The 27,652-nt window shown below is 38.7% G+C and overlaps 1 protein-coding gene across 1 annotated transcript; it reads right to left on the reverse strand.

Moving 5' to 3' along the window:
* Positions 1-1,565: 1,565 nt before the first annotated feature.
* Positions 1,566-21,635, reverse strand: YME1L1 (YME1 like 1 ATPase). The gene is made up of 19 exons (XM_084282549.1): positions 21,475-21,635; positions 19,526-19,657; positions 16,883-17,045; positions 15,915-16,013; positions 15,015-15,124; positions 13,768-13,918; positions 13,568-13,675; positions 12,715-12,797; positions 11,607-11,697; positions 10,091-10,243; positions 8,809-8,941; positions 8,539-8,601; positions 7,919-8,031; positions 7,391-7,546; positions 6,589-6,740; positions 5,444-5,570; positions 5,274-5,347; positions 4,547-4,633; positions 1,566-3,358 (listed from the first exon to the last, which is right to left on the reverse strand). Exons 1-19 carry the CDS (start codon positions 21,502-21,504, stop codon positions 3,215-3,217), a joined length of 2,169 nt encoding a protein of 722 aa, XP_084138675.1. The 5' UTR covers positions 21,505-21,635; the 3' UTR covers positions 1,566-3,214.
* Between the last annotated feature and the right edge of the window lie 6,017 nt (positions 21,636-27,652).

Here is a 27,652-nt window from a genome sequence, read left to right on the forward strand (position 1 = left end):
TTAAAAAGATTAGTTTGTTGGCTGCATTTTCTGAAGGGATTATTGTAGGTGACTGAACTTCTGTGGTCTAGCCGTAGTGCTAGATGGCATGCCAGTGGCACGCCAGGGCTAGAATTTGCTAGAAAGAATCACACCGTGGTTGAGGGCAAAATAAAAGCAACGCAGCCGGTCTGTTCTAAAACTAAATACACAAATTCTTACTGTGTTTGTCTGTGACAACCCAGCCTTTGATGCATCAACGGAACAGAGGAGCTTTCACAGAAGTGTGAGTTAATAATGTGAGTTAATAATAAATGGTGTTTAACCTGCAGGGATGAAACACCGAATGAAGAGCCAGCATGTAATTTGTCACCAATTTAGTGAGCTACCTGTCAGAAACAACTGAATAATGGCAACTGGTATTTGTAATTTAGGGAAAAAAATCTGAGAGGTATAAAACCACTCAGTCCAAACATACAGCTGTGGAGTGGTTCTGAAAACTGTGGCAAGGGTGACAAAGCCTTGTTCCATCTGGATTTGTGACCCATTTCAGAGACCCCGTAGAGCAGAATCCCCTTTCCTTCATAATGCATGCTGGTGGGGACAGCAGACTGGAAGTCACATCACACAGACACTCTCAGTTAATTTCCAGTACAAACTGAAAAAGTCCTGGCAGTCTGGCAAAGTTCCCCAGTGACATGAAAAGGGGAAATATCACTCCCATTCTTAAAAAGGGCAGGACAGACCCAGGGAACCACAGACAGGTGAGCCTCACCTCTGTGCCTGGGAAGATCATGGAACAGATCCTCCTGGAAGCGATGGTAAGGCAAAATGAAGACAGGTAGGTGACTCGAGACAGCCAGCGTGGCTTCACCAATTGTGCGTGGCTCATCTAGTGGCCTGCTACGCTGGAGTGACTGCATCAGTGCACGTGGACATCAACTGTTTAATATCCTCATTAACATCGGTGGTGGGATTGAGCGCACCCTCGGCAAGGCTGCAGAGGGCACCAAGCTGAGTGCTGCAGGTGGTACTCGAGGTAAGGGGTGCTGTCCAAAGGGACCTGGGCCAGCTGAGAAGCGGGGCCATGTGAACCTCATGAAGCTCAACGAGGCCATGCACAAAGTGCTGGGTCAGGGCAAGCCCAAGCATCAGAACAGACTGGGGAATGAGTGGACTGAGAGCAGCCACGTGGAGGACTTGGAGGTACAGGTCAATGAAAAACCTGGACACAAGCTGGCAACACGTGCTCAAAGCCCAAAAAGCCCCAATCATATGTGGGGCTACATCAAAAGAAGCACAGCCAGGAGTCACAAGAGGCTTCTCTTGCTCTGCTCCACTCCCATGAGACCCCAGACCAATAATTCCTATCCAAGTCCCATTACTGAAGCACGTATTGAAAAAGAGGTTTGAATTTCTAGGGAGAATGTTCCCTAGAAATATCATTAGAGAGTGAAATTTTGCCATAACTATTAAATTTATTTACAGGTTCAAATGTTTTATAATACCTTAGTTTACATAGTAGGGAACTCTGTATTACATTTTGTAGCAATATACAGTGATAAATAAAAGGAAAAAAACAATACTCATAATTAAATTTAACCTTTATTATTCCAAAAACAGATGCCAAATATGCAGTATATTTCTGTTTCCGATGGCATATTTCTAAAATACATGTACAACTGTAACTAGTCAGCTTAGGCATTTGGTATACTGTTTTATAACGTTTGGAAGTTCTCCCACGCTGCACGGGGATGTCACTACGCTAGCTGACAATGGAAAAATAAGCAAATAGAAAGTTATCCTAGTTTTGAAAGAAAAAAAAACGCATGTGATCTTACTGGAAAACTAGGCTATAATCAAGCATTACACCCAGAAAATTCTAAAATATGTTAACTCTAGTTTTAAATGTAGTTACCAATTTCCATTCACACTTATTGGCACCGGCCCAACTATTTTCATCTCCAACTACGTTAACCTTCAACATTAACGTAATAATAAAAGGCCTTCTCTGCAACAGAAGTTCATATTCCCAGGAGTCTACAACTAATTGTACAGAAAGATTATGATAAAGTTGTGTTACTCCTAAAAACCAGTTCCATGGGATCAGAAGAATACTGGCATATAATTGCTCGCAATCACTTCTACTTGATTGGAAACTGGTTTTTATTATGAGCCTAGAATTTCCAGACGTTTCTTGTAAGGGTCGGAAAAGAAGTTGTATTTCCCTAGTTCTACTGAACAGGACTGGGAATGTTATTTGAAACACATGCTTCAAATGTTTTCTGAGCTACTTTCTAGTGAGCAATATTGTCCTCTTTGAAGAAATTCTTTGTTGGATTATCAAACGCTCATACATAGTATTAGCAGAAACTAATTCTGTAGAATCTCCAGCAGTATAAAAGCATTGTTATCAAATCACGTCCATCTACTGCAGTAATAAAATTTTTTTAAAGAATCTTGTCAGCAGCACATCAGAGGTTACAAGTATTTCTCTTATCCCTGCCATGGTTCTGCCCAAAACATGGTCCAAAGAGGTTTAGACATGTTTAGCCTGTTAATGGTTTTGCATCAAAATTCCTCTCCCAGCCATAAGTGTGTATTCTAACCCGAAGAGCACTGAGAAGACAATCACTAATATTTTAGTCTAACATGGAGATCTCATAATTCCCTTTAATAGAGATGCACTCTGTAGCTGCTTCACTTATACGGATATTTTGTTACATTTTTAAGTAAGTTTTCTTTAAAAGTGATCTCTAACCTCAAAACAGATTATGTAGTCTAACACTCATACTACTGATTTACTTGTCAATTTGTCACTACCCATAAAACCTTCCCTATTATATTACGGGGTTTCACTTCAAATGCACCTGTTATGGTGTGACCCAGGAACCTATGCCAAAACACACCAGTACATCTACACGTTTTACTTCTCAGCTTCAACACGATTGACGAAACCAAACCACTGAATTCAACCCTGAGATTTATCTTTCTGAATAACTTCTTGTGGGAAGAGTAGATAGAGCAGAAGATGAGGAACCTGTTTTATTTTTGTGTCTTATTCTGATGAGACACAATAGATAAGTAACAGAAGCTCACAAGAGACAGAAGAATCTTACCGTGTCACTAATGCCATACACACATCAGAAAGGGAAAAAAAAGCTATGCTGCGTAAGACTACTGCATTGCTAGATGTACATTCTTCAGATTATCAGTTACTGGATCACACAAGTCATCATCTTACTTCTAGTTTTTTTCCCTCCAGAACAATTTGGATCTCTTTGGCATCCAAAGTCTCATATTTCAGTAAAGCTTCTGCTAAATTCTTGTGTTCTTTTGCATGAGTCTTCAAGATGTTCTTCGCTCGCTCATATGAGTCCTGAAATTTAAAAAAAAAAAAAAAAGAAGGTAAAAGAAGGTTATTAAACTTTAGAACAAAAGTAACAGCAATATTCTATTTAAAAAGTTGTTTCTGGGTGAATACAGCTTGTGTTTAAAGTTGTGCCTTACATAGCACAGCTACCAGAGCTCCTATCCCGCAAAGATTTAAAACCTAGCTGCCATAATTGCTCAAGAAAACATAGCTGTATGCCACCTTTGCATTTTGCAGAAGTTACACCTGAAAATAAAATCCAGAGACAAGCCTGAGTATTTTTATATATGACATAGACACTTACAAGATCTGAAAAGTCACTTATCAAATATATTAAATGTTACATTATGGACAGTGTTACAGCATTCAAGAAATATTCCCTCAAAGCTTGAAGTTTTCAAAAGGTCATCAGACTCTCAAAGTATAATGTACTTTACAAAGCTGAGAGGTACCCAACCAGTTATCAGTTGCTTCAAGTAGAAATACGCTGGCAACTTTATTAGCTTCAATTTTAACTTTTAGTTCTACAGAGACAGACCAAGTCAGTTCAGAAACAACTTCAGCAAAAAAGTTTTTAGTGGTTTAGATGTTATCGGATATAAATAATTCTCCCACCTGTACCAAACTAATTCCAAATACCAGAACAGAGATCTGGAAGTTCCAAGATAATTAAATGATATAAACTTCCCTAAGCATCTGATTCTGATGCCTGCGTGTAACAGGAGTCCCAACCAGATGACACTCTGGTCTGAACTAATATGGCCATTTCTCTGTTTCTACAGAAAATGATTCAGCTGCAAGTTATGAGATGTGGGAGGAAAAGACAACATCAACATCTGTTCCAAAAAAAAAAAACAAACAAACAAACAAAAAAAAAAAAAAACCCCACACCACTAGTTTTTTCCTGTGAATTAAATAGGCAAAATACAAATCCTTGTGTTTACACAAGAGGAAATGCTAAGGAACATACTAAGAACCCAACACCATCAACTTGTTATCCACTGCTCCTGCATGACAATTTACAAAAAGCTTTGATATGAAGAGATTCAAAGTTGCAGCTACATTAAGTACTTGGGAATTACTTTCAACCAACTATGTTCTCTCACTGGTACACGTTACAAATTCAATAATCAAGTGAACTGATGCTCAAGTCATCTCAAAAGAAATGTGTGAGACTGAAGGGAAGAATCTTACCCGCAGAAGTGTTCTTACTTCCTGTTCAATTGCGGACTGAGTTTCAGGGCTAACTTTTCCGGTGTCAGTATAGGTCATAACACCAAGCTAAACAAACAAACAAACAATCTTTTTGCCACTATTGCAATATAACACACAAAATACTCTGTAAGAGCTTCAGCACCCGTTTCTTATAAATGCAAACAAATAAAATAGTTAAAGAAATGTTTACTGAAGTGTTTGCAACAGAAGCAGCAAAACAAGAAGCATCTTCACAAACTGCATAGTCACTGCAGAGTTCTGTTTCCACAGGTCATAGTACAGAACCTTACATGTGTTCTTATTTAAGAAGAAAATCAAAGAGAAAGCAAGAACTTCAGACTGCTAGCACTTAGCAGACAATAACGACGACTAAAGAGGTTTCTTTAAAAGTATACAAAACTCAGCATTTGCCTTCTCCCTGCCCTAGAGGTTAACAGTATCCTCAATTCCAAAAAGTTTGGGTTTATTTTTTTTTTCCTGTAGACTTTAAAAAGTTTCAAGGTCATTTTGAGGTGAAAATCTGGCAAGTTGATTTGTAAACTGTCAAATGAACAGCTTTTCTCACGGAGTTCTCTATAGCAGGGCCAATCGTAAGGCCTGAGTTATCTTCTTTTTCAACAGAACTACTTTGCCTTTTATCACTGACAGCCAGTTACACTGCACTTCCGTGTGCCATATCACTATTTACAAAGTGATGACGCGTTACCTTCTCACTCATTCCAAATCTAGTCACCATCAGCTTTGCAATTTTAGTAGCGTTGTCAAAATCACTGGAAGCACCTGGAGAGCAAACAAATTTAAGTTAATTACTGACACCAGGTTAAACACATCTGCCCACAAGCTCTGATCAGAGATTCTAACTACTGATCAGCTGACCTGTTGTGATGTGATCACTTCCAAATATGAGCTCTTCCGCTACTCTTCCTCCCATGCAGACATCCATCTGTGCAAGCAACTGAGATCTAGTTTCACTCCATCTGTCATTTTCTGGGAGCAGAGATACCTGGAAGATACAGAACCATGGTCATGAAACAGAAGAAACACTGAAATAATCACAGAATCGTCTAGGTTGGGAGAGACCTCCAAGATCGCCAAGTCCAACCTCTGACCTAACACAACAAGTCCTCCACTAAACCATATCACTAAGCTCCACATCTAAACGTCTTTTAAAGACCTCCAGGGATGGTGACTCAACCACTTCCCTGGGCAGCCTAAAGCAATTCTTGTTCAAATCCATAGAGAATACAAATGCAACAACATGAATGCCCTGGGCTGCCTACAAGGCTATGTACTCATCAGGTTTGCTTGGGAAGTGCTTGGTCTACTAGGTGAAATAGCTTCCTCTGAGCCACCAGCATCACATAAAATTAAGCTACTTAAACCTTAAAATTAAGCTACTTAACATCAGAAACAGAACAATCTATTCTATTCATTTCTCCTTATTCCCTACATTTGGGTTGAGCACAAATTAACTTCTCGCCTGGAGGATTCAGACCAGTGTTTTTCTTTAACTGAACACATCAACTTGCATAAAGTTGAGAAGAAACTGACATAATGAAAACCAGTTCTTCTATCCTGACAGTAGCTACACCAAGTACTTGGACAGAAAGTGAAAAATATCTATGCTAGAAAGAAGGTGACAATTAGGTTTAAAAAAAAAGTCACATAGGACAAAGAACAACTTGATAAAGTATGTTTGTATTAAAAATACAGGTGAGCAGTGCTGCTACTTTTGGGTCCTTTAGACATTCTTTAAAGTCTTGCTCTTGAGTGCTGTTTTATCTGCAGCAGAATCAAACATTTCTTTCCTCATATATTTGAATTATTATATAAGCAAATGTGATCATATTGCAAAATGAAGAGAGATTTGTATTACACAGAAAAGCCAGCTTTCCAAGCCTAAACTGAAAATTTCACTATATCCCAACATGCATTACAACTTAAGTACAACAAGAGCATTGTTAGCAAACTTCTCAACAACATTTAACAGTACATCAACAACAACTTCTAGAAATACACACATGTCCGAGTGTTGTTCCTCGTGTCATGATCGTAGCCTTGTTGATTGGCATTGCATCCTTAGTGTAATACGCAATGATAGCATGGCCAGACTCGTGGTAAGCAGTGATGGTTTTATTTTTCTCATCAATTTCTACACTTCTACGTTCAGGTCCTTAAAGGAAGGAAACAATCTCATTCGTACAGCTGACCACCATGATACGCAGATTATACATATTCAAGAGTACAAAGTAGCTGTGGAACAGCATGCAAGCAAAATTTAAATCCTACTTGTAAACATTTTGCACTTAATGAGTGTTAGTTGATGCCTAAAATAGACATGATTCTGCAGTCATGCTCCTTTTAAAGGAGTACATCAAAATGAATCCGAGTATCTAAGGAAATCCCATTTCCTTTCTCAAGCACGAACAGACCAGATTTTGGTCTGTATGGTGCAGATGTTCCAAGTTTTGTGTTACCACATGGCAACTTAGTTGAATCTAGCTCTGGATTTCTGGTCATCTACTCTCCTCCACTTATTCCTAACAGAGAAATAGGAGGAAATCAAACCTGCGTCTTGCCTCTAGGCTCAAGTACAACATGCATCATTCCTGACAGAGTATCAAACAAGCCTTAATGAATGTATTTAATACTAGCTTGAATATACTAATTAGCCCCTGCTCTCAAATGCTATTCAGAACTAACTATACAGAGGATTTTTTTTTATAAAAACACCACCAAAAACCTTCCTTCTTCTGTAAAGTTTTAATTACACAACAAAATGTACTGTAACATATGTATGTCTTTTGTATATAAAAATCCTACCCATTAGAATTTTGTCCTTGGAGAATTCTAATTCTTTCATGGTTACCATATCTTTTCCATCAACAGCTGCCTTTAACGCAGCTTGATTTACAAGATTCTCAAGCTCTGCTCCAGAAAATCCTACTGTGCCTCGTGCAATTATTTCTGGATCAACGGCTGTGGGGGAAAAGAAAGAAAGAAAGTCATTAGGGACCATATTGTTCCTGAAAAAAACGTATCATGAACAAGGAATGATGAAATTCTGAACATGAATCATATTCTTTTAAAAACTGTCTGTTTAAACAACAACTTTCAGCTTTAGAAGAAATGAAGTTTAATGCTTAAGACACTATAACCCTATTAGGGGCTGGAAAGAAACTCTGCCTCAGAAAACTGTCATAACACTATGTACTAGACAATTCTTTTGTTTTTTTCTGAGGTACATAGTAAAGACACTACTGCTACTGAAATAAAGGACTAAATATGTCAGTGGGTTGATCAAGTATGAACAGTTATATGAAGAGATATTACAACAGTGTATTTACTTACATTGATCATACTTTATTTTGTTTAGGTACCACTTCAAAATTTCTGTACGACCTCTTACATCAGGCTTGGGAACAGTAACTTGCATGTCAAAGCGACCAGGACGTATTAAAGCACTAAAGGAAAAAGATGATTTAATATATTGGCTTAAAAAAGTCACGGTAAACTGTTACTAATAGATATGAGGAAGACAAATCCATCTGATCTTTCTAAAGACATCTACAAAGACGTGTCTGGTGCGCAGACGCAAAGAACGCATTTTCCTTGTTTGTATCTATAAAGTCAGATGAAAGTTTTATTACCGACCAATTTTAAGTGGTTTTGCATTTGTAAATAAGGTAAACTACTATTGTCAGCAACTACTAAAATGCCTGGTAAGCAAGGAATGTAACCAATCAATTTAAGTAGAAAAACTTGCAGAAGTTTTAGATGTTTAGAATCAGGTTGCTTATTTCTTGAGATTTATTTCAACAACCTTTTAAGAGACAATATACAAACTTTTCCAAGGGAAAACAAAACTCCAGCTGTAACACTGTAATACTTGAAAATTGTCGTGGAGTGGTGTTTTTCTGTTTTTGTTTTTAATACACATACCATAAAAATGATCAATGCATTATACTCACTTATCTAATGCTTCAGGGAAGTTTGTTGCACCAATAATGACGACACCTTCATTAGGTTTAAAGCTGTATGAAAAAAAAGGCCAAAAATGTGTTTTTATACAGAATGAATTACAGAGTACTAGAAAGTGGTCACAGATCATTTTAAATTTAAAAACATTTTCAACGATATAAAAGTTATGAAAAAAATCAATGGTGTCAAAGAAGAAAAAATCATGCAAACATTCAAAATACCAGTCAGCACCTTCTATGCCTCAAAATCCAGATATTTACCCATCCATTTCAGCAAGAAGTTGATTAATGGTCTGTCTTGAATATGGATGCATCGGAGACTCAATTCTCTTCCCACCAACAGAGTCCAACTCATCAATAAATATAACACATGGTGCATTTGCTTTTGCTTCCCCTGACAAAAGAAAAATAGCTGAAAGACACTTCAACCACACAAAGTAGGAGAATGTGTATGATGTAATTTAGGATTCTTGTTTTAGATTCTTGTTTGTCTATTATTCTTGCATTATGAAGTGTTATAGCATCACCAGAACCATCCCAATTTTAGCCTTCCAGAATGAAATATATTTTTGAAATGAAGCAATGCAAAGAAGTGAGTTCTTCCTCTCTGTATATGCTTGTATATTCTAATGGTAAAAAAAAAAAAACAACTAGTGGAGTAGATTAAGAAAGTCATCCTATCTTCTACCAACTCATACAACAGTTTATTGCATAGGCTCAGGTACAAAACATTAACCTATTAAATAAAAATAATGTGAAATGCTATGGGTCTTATCTTTAACTAGCTTATTTTAATATAGCATGCTTTTTATCTGACAGTGAAAAACACCATCCTCTAGCATACCAGTATTATCAACAGAAAGACAAGCACATTTTAAGGTGCAAGACATCCACTACATTTTGATCCCCTTCCAGATGAAAAAAGCCACATTTCTTCTACAAATGCAAACCAACTTCTACGTTATCAGTGCCTGACACTCTGTCCTAAATGTAAGAGAAGTTGGACTTTCCCCCAACACCCTTTGTATTATTACTTATTTGACTATTTAAAACAGAAAACGTGTTTAGATTGATATTTTGCACAGGAGAGACACCTAAATTTTATTATAAAGCCCATTATTCAGGGCCTGTTGATGGGAGTGCAAAAGGAAACCTGAGGTGAGTGCTACACTGTGATGCTATATTAAAGCTCTAAATCAGGAAAAAAAAAAAAAGAGAGAATATAAAACTAAGGGAAATAGCTGAAATAGTTAACACTATTTTTATCTTAAATTTTAAATATTTACTTTAAATTTACAGTGATTTACATTTTCCAATAGCTAAATGACAAATTTAAAAAATCCATTTGGTTTATAGAACATTACAGCTGTGATTAAATAACTTCTCAGAGTATTGTAAGAGTTACAGTTTTTGCTACAATTGCATTCTGCCCACCAGCAGGTTTCTACAGTTAGTTGCTGCTCATGGAAATCTAAGTCACGTACACACTGACTACTTAATCTTGCATGTTAAAAGATTTCAAAACCACAAATACTTCACGTACTGAATAGGCTCCGGATGCGACTAGCTCCTACACCAACAAACATCTCATCAAACTCTGACCCAGATGCATAATAAAATGGAACATCAGCTTCACCAGCTACAGCTCGGGCAAGAAGAGTTTTGCCAGTTCCAGGTGGTCCAACTAACAAAATACCTAAAAGAAAATAAATAAGAGAAAAAAGTCACCAACATATTAAAAACACCAAAACCACACAGTCTTACTATACAGATATGGGTCTTCCATGCATTAAAAGAAATTTACATTTGCTTCAAAAACTTAACATCCTGTTGCAGATCCTGCTCATTACTTGCAGTTTGAAGTAGTTTCCTTTAAAAGATCTAGATATATTCTGAACCACATTTAAACGACGACAAAAAAAGTCTTGTAAGACTATTGAATAACAGCACAAATCAGAATTATTCCACAAAGTTACCGCCGAGTTTAGCAGCTGAATCCCTAATAGTCTATTCTTCATATTGGATGTTTATCAAGATAACACAAGTCTAACAGAAACATAAGAAAGGATTTAGTCTATTAACAGAGAGAGGAAAGGAAAAAGTCATTCCTGTCTGCCACCTGACCTGGGAATGTATGTCACAATATTTGTCAGATTTTCAAGCACATGAGAAAAATCAATTATGGATAATCACCTACGTTTTGCTTAAACATTAAAAGGTTATCAGCAAGAAACTGGGGTGGGGAGAGGGGGATGGAATTTGTCAGATTCTTTTTTCAAGATTAATTAATTTGAAGATTTTTGAGACCTTTTTTTGCTTTATCTTGGGCAAGCATTTAGATTAAATTAATGTTACACATACTTATCAAATGAGATAATGTAGAACAGAATTTAAACTTTCGGTCACAGGAACCTATTAACTTTAAAAAAAATATATCCTCCTATGGACACTAAAGGAAAAAGAAGAGACCTAGAAAATCTAGGGCTACATCAAGTTCTGTTCCAAAGTACATCAATACCTGTTATACATAAATTTATCAGTAAATATTTTTGAAATACTATGTGTGTTCAGTGACATGTCAAATACCTCAAATCTTCTGTAAGAGTGGTGACCAATTTTTACACGTAGGGAAACTGACAGTAAGACAGAAAGCATGCAACGTAACTGCCTTAAGCAAAGAAAACACTTCATTTAAGAGTGTTCTCAAAGAAACTTTCACAATACTCTTTAAGGAGGCATTTCTTCCTCAAATAGTTTAAACAAGGAAGTCTACTACCACTAACATTATTTTCTTACTATTTAATAAATCAAATAACTGTTTAATGTTTAAACAAATAAATGTTTAATGATTCATTTAAACATTATTTTACTATTTATTTTTCCCCAAATATAAAGTAAATGAAACAGTGATATTTATTATTAGTTTGGTCATATGCTTTTTTGATTCCCCAAAGGAAAAAAATGCTCAGAGATAAGGCTGTAAATTAGTCGTTCAACAGAGAACAAATATAGCCATGGCTACATATGGATTTTCACATCTGCTGAGCAATGGTTCTTACCTTTTGGAAGTTTACCTCCTAGTACGGTAAATTTATGTGGGTTTTTCAGGAATTCTACAACTTCCTGCAATTCTTGTTTAGCTTCTTCAACCTACATAGTGAAAACATGCCAAGAAATATCAATAAACATTGATAAAATACTCCACCTTTTTTGTAGATAACCTTTGTATTAAAGACTCAGACAAGTTTATTTGAACAAAAATACATAGCAGAAAGAGGAGATAAAACTGTATCATAATTTGTGTTGATACAAAGTGTCTATAAGTTAACCTATTTCCTACAATCCTTTATATGACTGAGTAAAGAATAAAGTTAATAAAACAAGGAATAACTGAACAGTTCAAGACCAGATCTGACCAACAAGCTAAATATGGAATCAAAAGTCCTGTGTCAGTATATTAGACTAATTAGTTAAAAAGACAAAGCTATGCATTCATCTAAGGGGAAGGTCCTCATTTTGCTACCAACAGCCAAAGAAGAGTTGAACAGAAATAAAGATGAACCTACATACTTTTGGCTTGACTTTCAAAACTCAACTATCTGCTATTCTAGCCTTCAAAATTTAACAAGTTAAGAGTGCACCTTTTACAAAGTATTAAATGCCTCAAGGATATAAAATAACATTAGAGTACTAAAAACCTCCCTGGTGTTGAGTAGACAAAATATACCTAAGGCTTCTTTCTCAAGCACTCAGGGTTAAGCATGTGAAAAAGCAATTACCAAGTCTTAAAACTGAACTGGTTTTCTTTCAAATACAAAACAAACACACGAAGTTAGAGAAAACTATAGGTTATGCCTTGGAGAAAAGTTGGTATAAAGTTCTACTTCAATTCAAACACCTTGAGAAAGCTTGGGGGCAGGGAGAAAAGCAAATCAAGTCAGTTACTCAAGATTGCACTGCTTCTCTACTTCACAAAAAAGGAAAATGTTATTCTATCATTCATATCTTTGTTCATTTCAATTTTAAGATTTCAGGCATATCCAAATATGAGAGATCTGTCTTTTAAAACAGTTCGTAAAAAGAAGTTCCTTTAACAGGGTAAGGCATTCTTCACGCTCACAAAGATGATTAAAAAAGAATTTTCACACAATTAACTTTTGAACTTACCCCTTTCACATGCTCAAAGGTAACATTTTTCAGCTGGATTGGATCAACTGCTGCATCAAAGATACTTGATGTTCGAAAGCGTACTAATAGCAAACAGCAGAAGAGGAAGAGCAAAATTTACATTCATTTTGTTCCAAGACTGTACTTTGTACATCAATGCATATGTTAAGCCTCCACCTTTATATCTGGCCTTTTAAAAAGCAATGTTTCCATTTACAAATGTAAGCAAGAATAAAATATATTTTTAAAAAACCCTTTGAAGAATTTTCAGTTAATTCAGTGTAAGTGCTTTTAGGTCACTTGTAGCGCAGAAAGCTCTGCATCCAGAAACAGGTACACAAAACCAGTTTGCCCTCAATGTTTCTGCACATACCGAAATCTTCATGAGACCAGACCACAGCTCAACACAAAACTGAAGTTCTCCATTTGCATTAATTCAGCCTTTGATCATTCTTGTATTTCCACCAGATTTTTCATGATGGCAATTGGCCATGCAAATACCAACTAGGCTGTGACTACAAATAAAAATCAAACCATTTTGCCTACGCTGACCTAGGTAACACATCATCTAAATTCAAAGACAAACACAATCTATGAACAACCAGACTCCTCTGCTGGTTCCATGCAATTGTTTCATTAAAAGAATAAAAAAGATACTAAAAGCTAACTTTGTATTCATAAACATTTTGCAACATTACTGTTTAAAAGACTGTAGCCAAAAGCAGGAAACAACTTTTTCATTAGTACACTGAAATATTATCCTAAATCAATCATGTCAAAACACATTTAATTTGAACTAAACCCACTGGAAGTACAATGCAAGTAAAAGAGTTTCAAAAGAAAGTTAACTTACCAGCATCAGAAAAGGAGCCTTTCCCAGGTAAAAATGAGGAATATATAGCAAGATAAAAACAAAGAACAAAGAGAAAGAAAGAAAGCAAACGTGATCTTCTCAAAGAATCTGCAAAAGAAAACAAAGAAAAATTTTAAGATAGGCTGGGATTAACCACTTTCTGAATGCAAAAACAAAATACATGAACTAAAATAACTTACCGAGTGTTTTTTGCAGGAATACCTGTGCTTTCAAAAAGCCTTCTGCAAAACCAGTTTTAAAAGCATCCTGGTGTGCCTCTGGGATGTTTTTTGTTTTCATTAGCGTATCCAAGTTCTCAACATCAATTCTTCGCTTTCTCAGGATAAAACCCTAAAATGATTTCCATAACAATGTTAGGGTAAACTCAGTTTTGATATGTATTTAACTTATTACCTCAACAGCATTGTTGAGAGGAAGAAAAAACATCTAATTCAGGTGGTGTGGGATTAGACAACAGAGGGTAGTAGTTTGAGCATTAAATCACTGTGGTGCCAGCAGGGTCATCCTGATTTTTGCTCTGAGCAGATAATGTTCAGAGCCCCAAACAACAGACATAACCTAAGACAGCCTTGCACACAACTAGCTTTGTATGCAGAATTCAGTGGGAGTTATTAGCTTAACCTTTTTCCTTCATGAAATCAACTTAGGTTATTTCCAAACATGAAGTATCTTCAAAGTATAGTTTTGATAGAGCTTGGTCACCCTACCAAATTTAAGAGCAACACTGCATGGAACTAGCTCTTGCGTATCTTCATTGTATACCTAGACCATAGGTTAAATCATGTATGCCTAAAAGAACGGGAGAGTTCAAAGAAATTTTAAACATAAAATAAGAACACTCTTTAATTAGCCTGACTTCTGTACAACCAATTAGAAGCAAAGAGTGCCTCAGTTAGTTTGGTTTTGGTAAGTGCCTGGCTACCCCAAGTCTGGAGAGTCAATTGCTAAATTAAGTGTATACAAGTGAGTTTTTAACCCATCAAAACATCCACATTAAAATTTCTGCACCTTAAAAAGACAGTTGCCACAAATAAGTCTATCCTTAAAGCACCAATTACATGCTGTATTACTTTTTTTTTTAAAGTTAAACTAATTGTATTTTTGTTTCAATTAATGCTTCATTTGACTCCAAGATATTTTAAACACAGCCACAATAACAGAATACTGATAATTTCATTTCTAAATCAGTGTTTTCACTTTTAAATGACTACTCTAAAAATTGAAACTATCTTTACAGTCATGACACATGAAGTAAATTGTGTATTAGTAAGAAAATGGTATGTTGTCATTTACTTCAAGCTTTAGAGTTAAGAAACTTTTTTACAATAGTAAAACAGAACACGTTTGGTAAATTGTGGAGATTCATTCAAGAGAAAGAGATGGTCTATAAAGCCCTATACAACCAGATAATGCTACTTGTATTTACCTTCAGAAGTGAAGGAAGTGAGTTCTTTGTTTCGGTGAATTGCTCAGATGTTGACTGCAAACGTCTTGCTCTTGATCGCAAAGTCTTAAAGCTCCGTGATTGTATGTAAACTTCAAAAACGGAAAGTTTAAAACTATCCATTACTACCACTACAATAATAGTAATAACCAAAAAATACGAAATTTCAAGAACTATAATATGAGAAAGACTTTATCCTGATCAAACCGAATATAATCTCCCCAAAATATTCAAGGTAGAAAGCAAAAAGAATTGCAGACAGCAATCTACTTAAGATGCCTGACCAACAAAAAAATCACCACACACAAAATTGTAAGAAGACACTTTTGGATCTAAAAAAATACACTGTATAAACCAGCACATTTTAGTTCTGTCTTAAGCAACCCTGAACACTTATACTCTGAACTGTCAAGTACGTTACTTAATGTTTTAGAATGCTTTTTTTCCATAACTTTTTTTTTGTGAAAATAATCAGGAGCTCACTTTGTGAACTACAGATAATTGGTGAACGCTGTCATCGCTGTCTCCAGGAACAGACATACACATTAATTAAATCCAGGCATGCTGACAAACATGAAATGTTTGAAAGCTAATCCAGAAGGATGGGAATGAAGATTCATGCTCTAAAATAAGCTTTGTCTAAAAGCTCAGCTAAAAAGGTGCCCTGAAGAGAACTAGAAGGGCTTAGACCTGGAAACATATTGCTCAAATACAAAAAAAGTCTTCACAATTTACAGTGCTAATACCAATTCAAAGGCTCTTTCTGGAAACTTACTAATATTTTCTGGGTTAGTCCTCTTTAAAACAAAAGGGGCAAAAAAAACCCTTCCAAGAATAAAAATATGTTATAAAGAAAACAAAGTACAGTTTACTGTTTCATACCTGGCCAACACCTAAGGTCTGAACAGAAATTTTGGAGGGGATTAGGATGCCGTCTGTACAAACATGATGAGCGCAAAACACTAAAGACATCCCCAAAACCTGTAGAAATATAATATCAAAATGTAAACACAACCTATGGCAACTAAACATTACTTCTCACACAAGTTGTTTTTAGTTTCTTAAATATTAATTTTATTTTAGCACAATCCTTCAAGAACCTGTAATTAAACAAATTAACCCATTACCAGTCCTCGGACATCAGTCCTCTGCTCTTCCTCCCAGCTGCAGTATCGCATAGGCAGTATCTCAATCATCATCTACATACTTTTTCTAACACATTTCTGGGCATATTTATGATGCCCTCACTGCCTGTATTTAAGACTAATCCTAACAAAACATCTTTAAAGAAACATGTTTCATTTTTTTTCCAGCAAATAAATACTATTAATGGCTAGTTAACAGTCTGCCATCACAAATTCATTTTTCCTTAGTGCTCATGTAGCGTTGCTTCAAACAAAAAAGGAATAGCTTTACATAAACTGGAGATGTTCATGAATGTGTTACGCTAGTAGATGAGCAAAATTTAATTTATTCTATTGGTGAAGCAAACGGGTGACAAAATTCATAGCTCAGACTCATCACTAATAGAATATGCACTTGTGCCACAGCTGAGTTTAGACAAATTTAACAACCACCTACTTCAAGTCTGAAATTTCAGAAATTATTCCAAAATTTGGGTTCAAATCTCTAAAGATAATTTTTTAAAATCCCATGATTCAAGAAGCACCACTCTAGAGACAGCCTGTACACAATAAAGATATTAGTAGTCTCTTTACTAGATGTTTTATTAAACACTTTCGAACTACAAGTTATCTACAGCACTAGAAATTAAACTACAGAAGAACACAGTGTTCACCTTCATAATTTAATTTTATCGACTCTCATTGGCACTAGACTCCAACACATACCATGCTTATTTTCAAAGAAGGACTCAGCAGAGACGTATGATGTATGCCACGGCGAAGAGACTTTGTTTTCCGTGTAGTAGCCAGGAAGCAGCCGGTTCACGAGTTCTCTGAACTGGTTAGGTTTCAAATCAGACAATCCCAGATCTCTTAAATTAAATACAGACTGCAAAACAGAGATAAGTGATCACAATTTACTTAATTTAGATGGGGAAAAATGAGAATAACAAAGTCAATTGTAAAATGTAAATGCTGCATCGAGCCAAGAAGTTCAGACAAACAACGATTTCATAAGTGAAGAGAATAATGAAAGGAAACAATTAAAGAACATTTGCTATCGTCAATACAAAGTAACTTTTTCATATGCATACATTGATATTTTCATTAACAGTATACATTTATGGCAAGTAAATTTTCTTCCCAATTCACTCTTTTAATAGCTCCCATGGCTGTAGCAGGCACAGGAAAAAAATACTTTTCCAATTCATTCTCATATTTATGACAAAGACTAGAGAGTGTGAGGGGGGAGATGTACAAGTAATATCCACTTATTACTTCATTCAAGTGGGCAAAAGACAAAATCCCACACACCATCTCTTTTTCTTTCCCTGCAAAAACTTGCTAGAGCAAACTTAGCAGAAACCTGAAGACCAGATGCTTAGAAACTATACCCAGAGTTCAACCTTTAAAAGCCATGAGGTGGGAAGACACAATGAAAGGCAAAAATCTGTACTTAGGAGAGCGTAGGAACTAGGATCTGGAATTCCTTACAAAAAAAAATACAAAAAATTCAAAAAAGCAAGAGGTAACATACATCTGCTTGAGTTACAAAAGCAGTGATCTTGATTTAAGTTATTTTAACATCGTATTTTTTAGATAGGTATTTTAAAAACATGCCTATGAAAACATTTTTCCTATTGGCTTGGACCATTTAAAATATCTATTAGCCTCTTGATGCAACGTCTGCACTAGACTTCACATTTTCTTAACCAAGAAATAACTACATGACAAGCCATTCAAAATGTTTCTGCCATGGAATTTAATTTGGTAGTTAGAACATTATGGATATTTTCATTTTTCCTAAATCATTTTTATGTAAGCTTTATGTTGTTCTACTTTTTAAGATGAAACTAACATGGAGATTTACATGAAAAACACTTGAATAAGATGTGAAAAGCTGAAGCCACTTTAAAACAGACATCTAGATGCATCTACAGTATCACCCTATTCAAAGGGTAAGAAATTATTCTTAAACTATAAACGCAGTATTCTGTTTAAAGACCACTTCTACTCAAGAAAAAAGTACATTTTTAAACACCATTTACACACAATGTGAAGGAGTAGATCAAGACTTCCTACATCAGCTTAATAATTGTTTAGAAAATTACTGCAATACTACTGGGGGAGATGGGTGTAAGAAGATTTAAAAAAAGATAAACCCACAGAAAACTCTACAGAAAAATGTTTTCTACGACCCTTCAGAAGATGCTACTACCCCCGCATACAGGTGTAACTTCATACTATAGAGACCTTGTGGCCTCAAATAATGACTTTTGCCATTCCGCTAGTTCAACTTTATTCGGTATTACAACTGCACGTACTGTGTCAGTATTTGGTGACTTTAAAGTTGAACTTAACCTTTACTTAAATTTGGGTTTATTACAGTCTAATGAACTTGTTTTTAAGAACATCCTTTAAAAATAAAGTTCCTTTCATTGGTAGCATTTTTTTAAATTATTGTTTTCATCCTTTTGTCATGACAGAAAGAAACAAACCAGTACATGACGAATTTAAGAGGAAGAATTAAAAGAAAAAAAATGAAACTCTTTAATTAAAGGGCAGATCCTCCTGCTGAGTAGACAGACAAATACAAAACTGAATAGATGAAATATGCTTTTAGTTCCATGCAAAAATCCAAGTCTCCTGCTGAAATCACTTCTTGCCACCAGAAGCAAATACCCCTATATTTATGAAGAATCACAAAACAAGGATAACAAGTAGAATTATGGAATCTGTGCCAATTTCCAGATTTTGATAGTTAGTTGTAGAGACTCCATGTTTTTCCTCACAATCATCTTAGTCATAACGTTGCAAGAAATTATTTGAAAAAAAATAGCAAGATCTAACTCTACCTTGCACCCTCTGTATTCTGTGTTTTCAGCATTACAAACAAGAGCTGATGTCAAAAGAAAAGCCCACAAATATGCTATTTAATCTACCAGAATCCCTCAACAAGTTTTAAGTTTCAGACAGTTTTCTCCAAAGCAGCGATGAAACACTTTCCAAGAACTCAGGCTGAAAAGATAATAGCAGGTTTACTAACAGAAAAGGTATTTTGTTACTTGGCAGCAAAAAGCGTTAAGTGGAAACAGATCCTCTCCAGCTTTCTAAGTCATTACTGAGATAGGTACTAGCTGCATTTTTTTCTTATTAATGAAATACAGAATTTTTGTACTATCCTTACCGTCAAAGCACTGACTTAAGTTCTGTCAATAAAGTTATATTTTATCTGTTAAGATTCTGTTGCATTTAGTCCCGTTACACTGTTTTTTAAAATGAATCAAACATGAAATTCACTTAAATTGGCATTACACAGACTGAATTCAGTTATAAGCAAACCACGTATTTTCCAAAGGTTTTCAGTACCTCACTGTTCTGAGGATCATGCTCTGACGAGGAGTCCCTCTGGGCAGGCTGTAAGGATGCTGTGCTGGCAGTAGTAGTGGAGCTTTTTGGTGAATGAAAGGCATTGATAAGGTGACTCAGGGGAACGGTAGCCTGTGCAAATAAAATAAATTAATGATTTAAGTTTCCTTTACACAATTTAAACATATTTTCATTCCAAACCACAAGTTAGAATTACATATCTTGTACTCTGCCTTTTAACTGAGGATTGCATAATAAACAACATGTTCTTAGTTTCAACACTACAGCGTTAACTGACATGTCTAATTATAGGGAAGAAAAAAAAAAAAAAAAGAAAGTTTAAATATGTGTGACAAATTAGAAGCTCACAAAACTTGGATGAGGAAAACAAAGGCCACGTTTCCTGGTTTTCAAACACAAGAATAGTTTAAGTAAAATAATCACTAGATTTTTTCAAATACAGAAGCAGGCACAGATCATCAACATTTAGGTGACAGAGACTGTCCTCAATTCACATATAAGACAATGTTCAGTTAAAAAAAAAAAAAAAGACAACTTCTTATGGATTCTTGCTAGAATAGTAAGGACACAAAATTGCTACTATAATTAATACTTTCCCTTCAGGAATGTCAGGATTATCCCTTAGGATCTCACTTTAGCAACATAGCTAAGTACCAACCTAGCCTACACAAAGCACACACGTGCATCTCAGTTAATTCTGCAGTTCAGCAACACTCAGTCATCCCAGCAACACCATCTCAGGAAGGAATACAGATGCCCAGGTGTGTCAGTATCAGGGCTCCTCTAGCAGATGACTCTGTCTGCTGTGAACACGGGGTCCAAGTAATTGCAACACTGCCAAAACGCCCCCGTGTCAGCGTGTGTCACTAGGTAACAAGAGCTGGGCTGCAGCTCCTGCTGCTGGAACAGCGCCTTGCCATTCCTGATTAAGCCCCTGCTATGATTACAAAACACATAAAATACCATAGACACGAATACAAAAGAAGAAAAAGAACACAGACATAGCTGCATGACGTGAAAAGTCCCTGAGAATCAGTTGTGCAGAGTTAAACTCCGGAAGCTTGCAGTAAAACTATAAAGCCTCGGAGAGCCAAAGCTGGCACCCTAGTGACTCACCAGGCCTCCTCACGTATTTCCCACTACAAAAGTGCGGAGTGACACATTCCTGAGAATTGCATCACGCCTCCTCTCAATTTCAGGGCACCAGCAAGGCAATTAGCACGGTCCCCACATCTGGAAGGAGCTATCAAAGCCCACAGCGGACACTGTAACGCGCTAATCCCGCTAGCACAAAGCAGAAGAATAAAACCACTGGCTCAGACCAAAGCCCGTGCAACCCGCCAGTCCCATCCTACCCCCTGACTGACGAAAGATGCCTTTCCAGTTGCATCCAGACCCTCTCCTATAACAAATAATTAAAGGGCTTTTCCTTCACCACCTCACCACATTTCTACGCTGTTTCTTTTTAACTTCCACAGCAACCCGCCACAACTAACTGCACAACTTCGCTTCAGCTTACACCCCCTCGGTTCCACCCCAAAAACGAGTAGTACTAGATGACACCTCTAAGGTTAGCTCTTCACTTCTGATCCCACGAGGCGACACCGTGCCCTCCTCTCCCCTATACCAAGAGGTTTGGGGGACCCTTCTCCCCCCGGTACTGAGAGGTCTGTGGGGCTTTTCACCCCCCGAAATACCGAGGGCTCTGTGGGGCCCTTCTCCCCCCCCACAAGCCACGATCGACACCCGGCGCGGCTCTGCGGGCAGCCCAGCGCCCCGCAGCCCCCTCACGCCCCCCTTCAGCCCCCCAAAAACGCGCTGCGCTCCCCCAGCCGATCCCCACAGCCCCCAAACGCCGCCATCCCCGCACCGCGAAGGGGCAGCGCGGCCTGCGGCTGCTCTCCACTCTCCCCCCACCTCATCCCCACCTGAGGCTGCACGGTGGAGAAGGAAAACATCCTCCCGAGGGGCGGCGGCGGCGGCGACCACCACAAGCCCCCCCCCCCCGTCCTCCTCCTGGCCCCGGCAGCAGGAGGGCCCGGCTCGGCGGCAAAATGGCCGCCCCCTGCCGCCGCCGGCAGCGCCCAGCCCCGGAGCGCCCTCGGAAGCGGCTGATGGTGGAAAAGCTTCCGGAGCGCTCCTCCCTCACAAAAGGGACGCCCGGCAACCGGCCCGAACCTTCCTAATCTCCCGGGGGCGCTGCCGGCGTCATCTGGAGCCCAAATAACAGGACGGCTGGGCAAAGAAACGGTTACGGAGCTGGGTTGAACGCTGCCTCCGGGCTGCAGCCGTGTGGTGCCCAGAGCGGGGTGTGCGTGGAGGGCTGCTCGTGAGGGCGGCAGCAGCAGTGTAGCCTCTAGACACTGTGGGAATAGAAATGTTGTTTTTGCAGAGTTACATTGTTTAGAAGGAGGGAATGTGGTACTGAGATATGCTTACAGTGATAAGAAAGTTTAGCAGGCGACCTTGTAAAATGCAGACAATCAGACTCCTTAGGACAATTAGGTGAAAATCATGGTGTCAAGTCAAGTCAGATAAGTGAAGAAACATTACCACTTCAAGCAGTAAAAATGTCAAAAGAAATTTGAAATTTAACAGGCCGGCGACTGAAAGCCATGCATTGTTTGTGAAGCATCAGATAGATTGTGAATCTGGATTACCCACTCAGTGGGGAAACAGGGGAGGGTCCTGCCATCAAAAGGTATATAAACTGTGTTTTGGAACTAGTAGATGCGCTCTGTCCTGCTTGTGGGGCGCCCGCCATTGCAATCGCGAATAAATTACTACTTCACTGAGATCCTCGCCTGAGCCTAAGTTATTGGCTACGGAGTGTTTCTCACAACACGGAGGAAAATCATAGAACTATTAAGGTTGGAAAAGACTTCCGAGATCATCTGGTCCAACCATGCCTCTACCACCAATGTCACCTGCTAAACCATGTCTCTAAGCACCACGTCCAACCTTTCCTTGAACACCCCCAGGGATGGTGACTCCACCACCTCCCTGGGCAACCTGTCCCAACCCCTGGCTGCTCATTCTGAGAATAAATGTCTCCTGATTTCCAACCTACACCTCCCCTGGCACACCTTGAGGCCATTCCCTCTACTCCTATCACTAGTTACCTGTGAGAAGAGACTGACCCCCAGTTCCCCACAGCTTCCTTTCAGGTAGTCATAGAGAGCAATAAGGTCTCCCCTGAGTCTTCTCCAGACTAAATGCTGGCCACACGGCCCGCTGGAGCTGCTACATCAAAAACACTCAGGCAGTTAACCTGTTCTTTGCTCCAGGCTGCCACTGGTACCTAACCCTGCCTGTTTAGGCCCTCTCTGGTACCGTTACATTGCACACCTATCCAAATTTCATATTCCCTATTACAGTTGAGTCTACATGGCTCAAGATCAGAAGTTGACTTTGGTATTTAAGGAAAAGGTGTTAAAAACATGTCAGCCCCACAATCAATGGCCAAGGGTTTTGCAAGGTTGTCTGTCAGTAAGGTGACAGCCCTTACAACCACTACGTGTGATGCCATTCTGAAGTAATTAAAATATTTTTCAGGAACTTGAAGTACACAGCATATAGAAATAAATTTTTACAAATTAAGATATGTATCAATAACCTAAATATTGTTACTCACATTCAGTTAGAATGTAATCTAAACGTTATGGGCATATCTATATATGACAGAAATTCATCTTTGATATTGATCTTTTTTTCTCCACCTTGTGCTATCTTTCCATGTTCACACCAATTACTTTTGGTTGGTTACTATCGTTTTCTTCCTTTCAGCTCACTGCTGTTCTTCATTGTCGCTCCTTTCCTCACAAAGAGCACTGTTCCACACCTGCATACACAGATCTGCATCAGCAAAGCCACAGTGCTGCCTCCCCTAGCTTTCGTGCATCTCCCAGCTGCTTTCCACTAGCACTCACACAATAACAGACACATGTGTCAACAAGATGATTTGGTAGAAACCTCACCCAACAATATAAAAAAGGCAATCAACATTCATGTGGATCCACCCCATTTAGTTTTCTACCTAGCTGATATTGCTTCAGGGGAAGGGAGGGTCCTTTCCCAGGCTGGCTCAGTGGAGTAACATGCTGATGAACTGTATGATCCCACAAGGGGCGTGACCACCAGAATGTGATGCCATCAAAAGGGGCAATCCCTCCTTGCTGTCAGCTCTGCTTTTCTGATAAAATTGCTGCTGACAAGAGATGACAGCTAAACTAATGCTGACAATTTAAATGACAAACACAGGCAATGATAAACTGATAATAGAGAGAAAGAGAAAGCTTATTTAAAAGAAAGAGAAAGCTTATTTAAAAGATTGTTTTGTACATTTGCACGTTAAATTCTCACTCCACAAGTACAAGCAAGACTTCAGTGTGCAGTGTCAGATTATAAGTGATATATGCATCTGAAAGAGCGACAAACTACTAGAGACCCATAGTTCTGTGTTAACCTCTTATGGAGACGGCTTTTTGCCAATGCTAAGACTGCAACAGAGCAATTATGATTAGTAGAAATTAATTAACGGCAATGTAAATGCGATGGCAAAATAAAAAAAAACAGGATGAAGGATAAAAAAACACAAGAGAACAGCTGAGAGCAGTAAAACTGGTAAACACTGATGACCTTAAAGCTAAGAGCAGAAGGCCTCTGCTCTGATAAGGCTGTATCACAGATGGCTTGTCAGAAGGCCATCCTCTGATAACAGGAGGGTGGCCACAAGGTCACAGCGCATTGCATATGCTATTCCCGTTCCTACTGCCACAACAGGAAGGCAGAACGTAGTGGTGGAGATAAGCAAACAAACACATGGCAACCCTGCCTGAGGATAATGGAAGCTGAAGTAACAAGAATTGGAGGGAGACAACAGATCACAACATAGTAGTTCCTGACTATAGAAAAGCTGCCCAGAAAGCAGTTTGTCATCAGCAGTCCAGAGGAAGCCAAGAAACAGCAAAGACTCAGCAGTGGTAGGGGGGATTTGACAGGCAGCGTGCTGTTGCACACAAGTGATCCTGACTGCACCACTTCACTCTTGCTGCTTGCCAATATGCAAGTATGAGAAAACACATGCATGAAGCATAACTGAAAATGAGCATGTGGGACCAAAATCCATTGTTTCTTTCTAAATAAGTATTACCTTCCAATTCCTTCATGGGTCACACTGCATTCAAATTCCTACACCTTTAGCACCCCACAGAAATCCAGAGGACACCTGTTCCTCCAAGTACCAACCTACTTCCAAATGAGAAATCTAGATGGAAATCAGAAACTGATAGAAATCAGTTACATGGACTAACAATGACCTTTGACAGTTTGTCATGATGAATTTTCATTAAAAGACAAGCAAGCGAACAGCAACAAAAACCACAGCACCAAATAACAGAACAGAGTGGGGTGGGTTTTTTTTTTTTTTTTTTGTTTTGTTTTGTTTTGTTTTGTTTTTGTTTTTCAATTGCTATATATGAAAATGAGTAAATTTTCAAGGGGTGCTTCTGATAAAACCAGGAAGGCTATATAATGAGGAGATTACAAGACACTAGGTCCAGCTAGAGATGGTTACAGGTACCCATCACTCCAAAATGCAGGCACCGACACAGCGCTCACAAACTTCTTTACTGAGAGGGTTGTGAGGCATTGGAATGGGCTGCCCAGGACAGTGGTGGCGTCACCATCCCTGGAGGTCTTTAAAAGACGTTTAGGTGTTGAACTTAACAATATGGTTTAGTGGAAGACTTGTTAGTGTTAGGTCAGAGGTTGGTCTCTTCCAACCTAGACAATTCTATGATTCTGTGAAACCCCGAAAGAGCGTTTCAGCCAACTTTATTCAGCTCCTGCCAGTTACAACCACTTGTTAACCATTCACAGCCCCTTATTAACCATTCCCTGTGGTTAGATGCAAAACTAAAAAAGTCCGTTAGCAGCGGACACCGGCGAGGCGGACTCGAGCAGGACCAACAGAGCAGCGGCCGCCACAGAGAGGGCGCTGCCCACAGGCTCAGCCTCTTCTCTTCCCTTCGCCTCGCCTCGCCTCGCCTCGCCCCGCCCCAGCCGCCATTACGGCCGCTGTTACGGCCGCCATTACAGCCACCTCCCCGCGGTGACGTCACGGGGCGGGCCGCCATTTCGAATGGGCGCGGGACGCCATGGGCATGGGGGAGCCGGCGGCTGAGGCGCGGCCGGGCGGCGACAAGGACAACGACAATAACGGCGACGGTAACGGCCCCGCCGCCGGCCCGAGGCGCGTGGAGGTCCCCCGGCCGCCCTCCATCGAGGAGTTCACCATCGTGAAGCCCATCAGCCGCGGCGCCTTCGGGAAGGTGTACCTGGGCCGCAAGGCGGGCCGGCTGTACGCCGTCAAGGTGAGGGGGCGGCCCCCGGGGCTCTCCTCAGCCCCGGCCCCCGGGGCTCTCCTCAGCCCCGGAGCTGCTCGGCCCCTGCCCGCACACCGGCCGGCAGTGTCGGTCTGCCAGAGCTGGCAGGGCGGCCCCGCTGAGGGCACGTCTGAGGAAGCCAGCTGTTGCGTTTTTAACGCGCGCAGGGTGAAAAAAACAGGCTTCTCCGTCGTAAAAACTTCGTTTTGCAGTCAAAGGTTAACAGCCAGGCTCGTAGCACACAAAGCAAGCGTAAAACAAGGAGTTTTGTACTTCAAAGCAATGCGCGTCTACTTACATCATTTTATTATGTGTTATGACCCGGAAGCTTCTGTGTGAAGTCCTTTATTGCTGTTGCAATGAAGTTTATGGATTGATGGCAGCTACAACATTTACGTGTGCCGAATATTTGTAAAACTAAGGTCAACATTTTATAAATGTAATTTGATACATTCTGTATATGTCTTTTTGGTTTTATTTGTATCAACTTCAATGATGATGGTAGGTGTGGATTCAGCTGTCATTTGTGTTGCATGAAAAGTGGTTCAATTACATTGCTTTAGCATCGTACAAAATGTTGTTATGAGTATTATGACTGAAAAACTTCTCTGTAAATCCTTTATCCGTATCACATTGAAGCTTATGGATTGCTCACAGCTACAAAATTCATATGTTAATATAAATATATGTTAAATACCTGTACAGTTAAGGTTAATGCTTACGCAGAAGGTATCAAATTGCACTTAGGTCTTGCTGATACATTATCAAATCCAATAATAGTGGTGATAGCTGTGGACTCAACCTATAATTTGTGTGGCATGTAGAAGAGAAATTAAATTGGCTTTAATGTCACCATACATATCCCATCCAAAGATGTTGGAGGTAGGTGAATTTCCAATGAATATTCAACATATACTTAAATACCTATCAACTGTGCTATTATGCCTCTTTTTAAGATTAATATTGAGTGAGCATCAATATATAATGGGGTAATTCAGTACATGAACTAGAACCTAATTCGTAGTTAAGTTTATTTCTTCATCATAAATTGCCTGCCTTTTGAGAATTCTTCCCAAGAAAACTAATGTTTGGTGGATGACTTGATTGTAAACTTCAACTACAAATTCACTTGCGTTCTCTGTGAAGTTGGGTTGGGAATGGGAGGCTAGTAGCAGCTGCTGTCTTTCGCTTGATACTAAGATAGCATGGCTGACTGTTGTACTCTGTTTTCAAGCCTTGGGTCAGTTATTGCATCCTCAGAAGAGATGGGAAGATTTGGTCAGCAATGCTCTTTCTAAGTATTGGATATTCTTTCCTGGTTCTAAGTTGCATATATTGCAGACAAGCTGCTCAGGGCAGCTGAACTTCAGATACAAACTGTTCACTAATTTTCTGGAGTATGCAGACTTCTGTTCAGACTGAATTAAAAGGACCAATAAAAAATGTTCTCTAATAACTTCAATCTTAGAATTCTGTTATATGAAACTACAGCTTTATATATATAGACATACACATGCAAGCTTGAAGTATAAAGCTAAATGAATTGGAACTGCATGTTGGCATAGGGAAATAATGTATTCATCTACTTGGTTATTTTTTTTTCCCCTCTCCAGGTGATGAAAAAAGCAGACATGATCAATAAAAACATGGTTCACCAGGTCCAGGCAGAGAGGGATGCATTAGCTCTTAGTAAAAGTCCTTTTGTTGTGCACTTATATTA

This window comes from Netta rufina (genome assembly GCF_964035555.1).
Source record: "Netta rufina genome assembly, chromosome: 2".
Taxonomy (NCBI): Eukaryota; Metazoa; Chordata; class Aves; order Anseriformes; family Anatidae; genus Netta; species Netta rufina.